Source organism: Urtica dioica, chromosome 5, assembly GCF_054948205.1.
Source record: "Urtica dioica subsp. dioica isolate 48M chromosome 5, U.dioica_male_clone48M_v1_H2, whole genome shotgun sequence".
Classification (NCBI taxonomy): domain Eukaryota; kingdom Viridiplantae; phylum Streptophyta; class Magnoliopsida; order Rosales; family Urticaceae; genus Urtica; species Urtica dioica.
In genome coordinates, this window is record NC_142760.1 from 37,777,050 (window position 1) to 37,778,378 (window position 1,329).

At 31.8% G+C, this 1,329-nt stretch overlaps 1 protein-coding gene across 1 annotated transcript; it reads right to left on the reverse strand.

Moving 5' to 3' along the window:
• Nucleotides 1–687: 687 nt before the first annotated feature.
• Nucleotides 688–1,129, reverse strand: LOC149398284 (uncharacterized). The gene has a single exon (XM_089615081.1). It carries the CDS (start codon nt 1,030–1,032, stop codon nt 772–774), a length of 261 nt encoding a protein of 86 aa, XP_089471207.1. The 5' UTR covers nt 1,033–1,129; the 3' UTR covers nt 688–771.
• Between the last annotated feature and the right edge of the window lie 200 nt (nt 1,130–1,329).

The following is a 1,329-nucleotide window of genomic DNA, read 5'->3' on the forward strand; positions in this document are numbered from 1 at the left end:
TTACATTTTTAATTTAAAATTTATAAATTAGCCTTTTTAAATTTTTTTTTTCAAATTAAGCCCCTCGGTGAGCTACTCTGGCTCCGGTGTCTGACAAAACTCCCTTTCGAGGGATGAGTAATAACTCAAAAAAATTAGTAGACTTTGCTGAAGAAACCGTATTACCACTGGAAAGAGAAAATGAAGAGAAATTTCAGAAATACATTGTTGAAGTATCTATATATTACCCACCCGAAAGGAAAAAAAAACAAGTAGATAAATTCCAAGTTCACATTGTAGTAGTTTTGTCATACTGTTTGACATGTAATTCTTTTTTGCGATTAGAATCTTTTAAATTCCGGTCCATAACCATAATATAATTCATATGTCTCTCATTTCTAATTATGACAAAATAGTCTTGCTATGCATAGTTCATCTTTCTTATTTCAAAAATCTTAAATTATAGTATATAGTTTTAATTTTAATTTATTTCTGGTTGGGATGATGGTTAGTTGATCTAATACCAGATCTAAACACTTAAATTCAAATTTCAGATAAAGTGATGTCTACTAATTAATTTTAATCCTTACATTATTGCTTCGATGTTTGACCCGGCAATACTCTTAATCCGGATTATCATTAAATATAGTTGCAAATAAATAACAAATACTATAGTAACACTATTCTAGAGAAGGATCACATCCAAAGTGATCAAAATATTCATGTAATTTACTGGAAAACATTATTTTACAAAAATATATATAATCATAAGAGGGACTAATTAATCAGTTATTAATTAGGACCCCAACAACTCAAATACATGACAGTCCTAAGAGATTCTTCTGATTGCTTCAATTGTCGATCATCTCTCAACTTCTTAGACACAGAACTTGAGATTTTCTTGGACTGTGAATAAGACCTCAGATTGGTCTTTGCGTGTTGTTGTAATGACCTCAGAGTTGAGTTGTTCCATCTGCAAACGCCTTGGTCTTTCAAAGCCTCCACAACTCCAATACTTGTCGCAACAATCCAAGCCCTTCTTGATGAACTCATACTTTGCTCTTCTTTTGATCTTTTGATTTGTTTGTTGTGTGTGTGTGTGTGTGTTTTTTTTTTTGCTTGATTGAATTTGGGATATGGTGTTGTGACACTGAACTGTCTTTATTTATACACACAGGAAATTTTGAGTGACTCACTAGCACGTGTACGGATCTAAAACAAGAGGCGGTTTGGCCGGTAGTTTGGGAAAGCGGGTTATAATATATTAAAATCTGCTTGCTGAATTCATTATCCAAATTAAATTCAGTAGATAGAGATGAGATTGGACTCTTTTTTTTTTTTTTTTTTTGA

Coding starts and splice junctions, on each gene's coding strand:
- LOC149398284 (XM_089615081.1), bottom strand. CDS start 1,032: ATGAGTTCATCAAGAAGGGCTTGGATTGTTGCGACAAGTATTGGAGTT.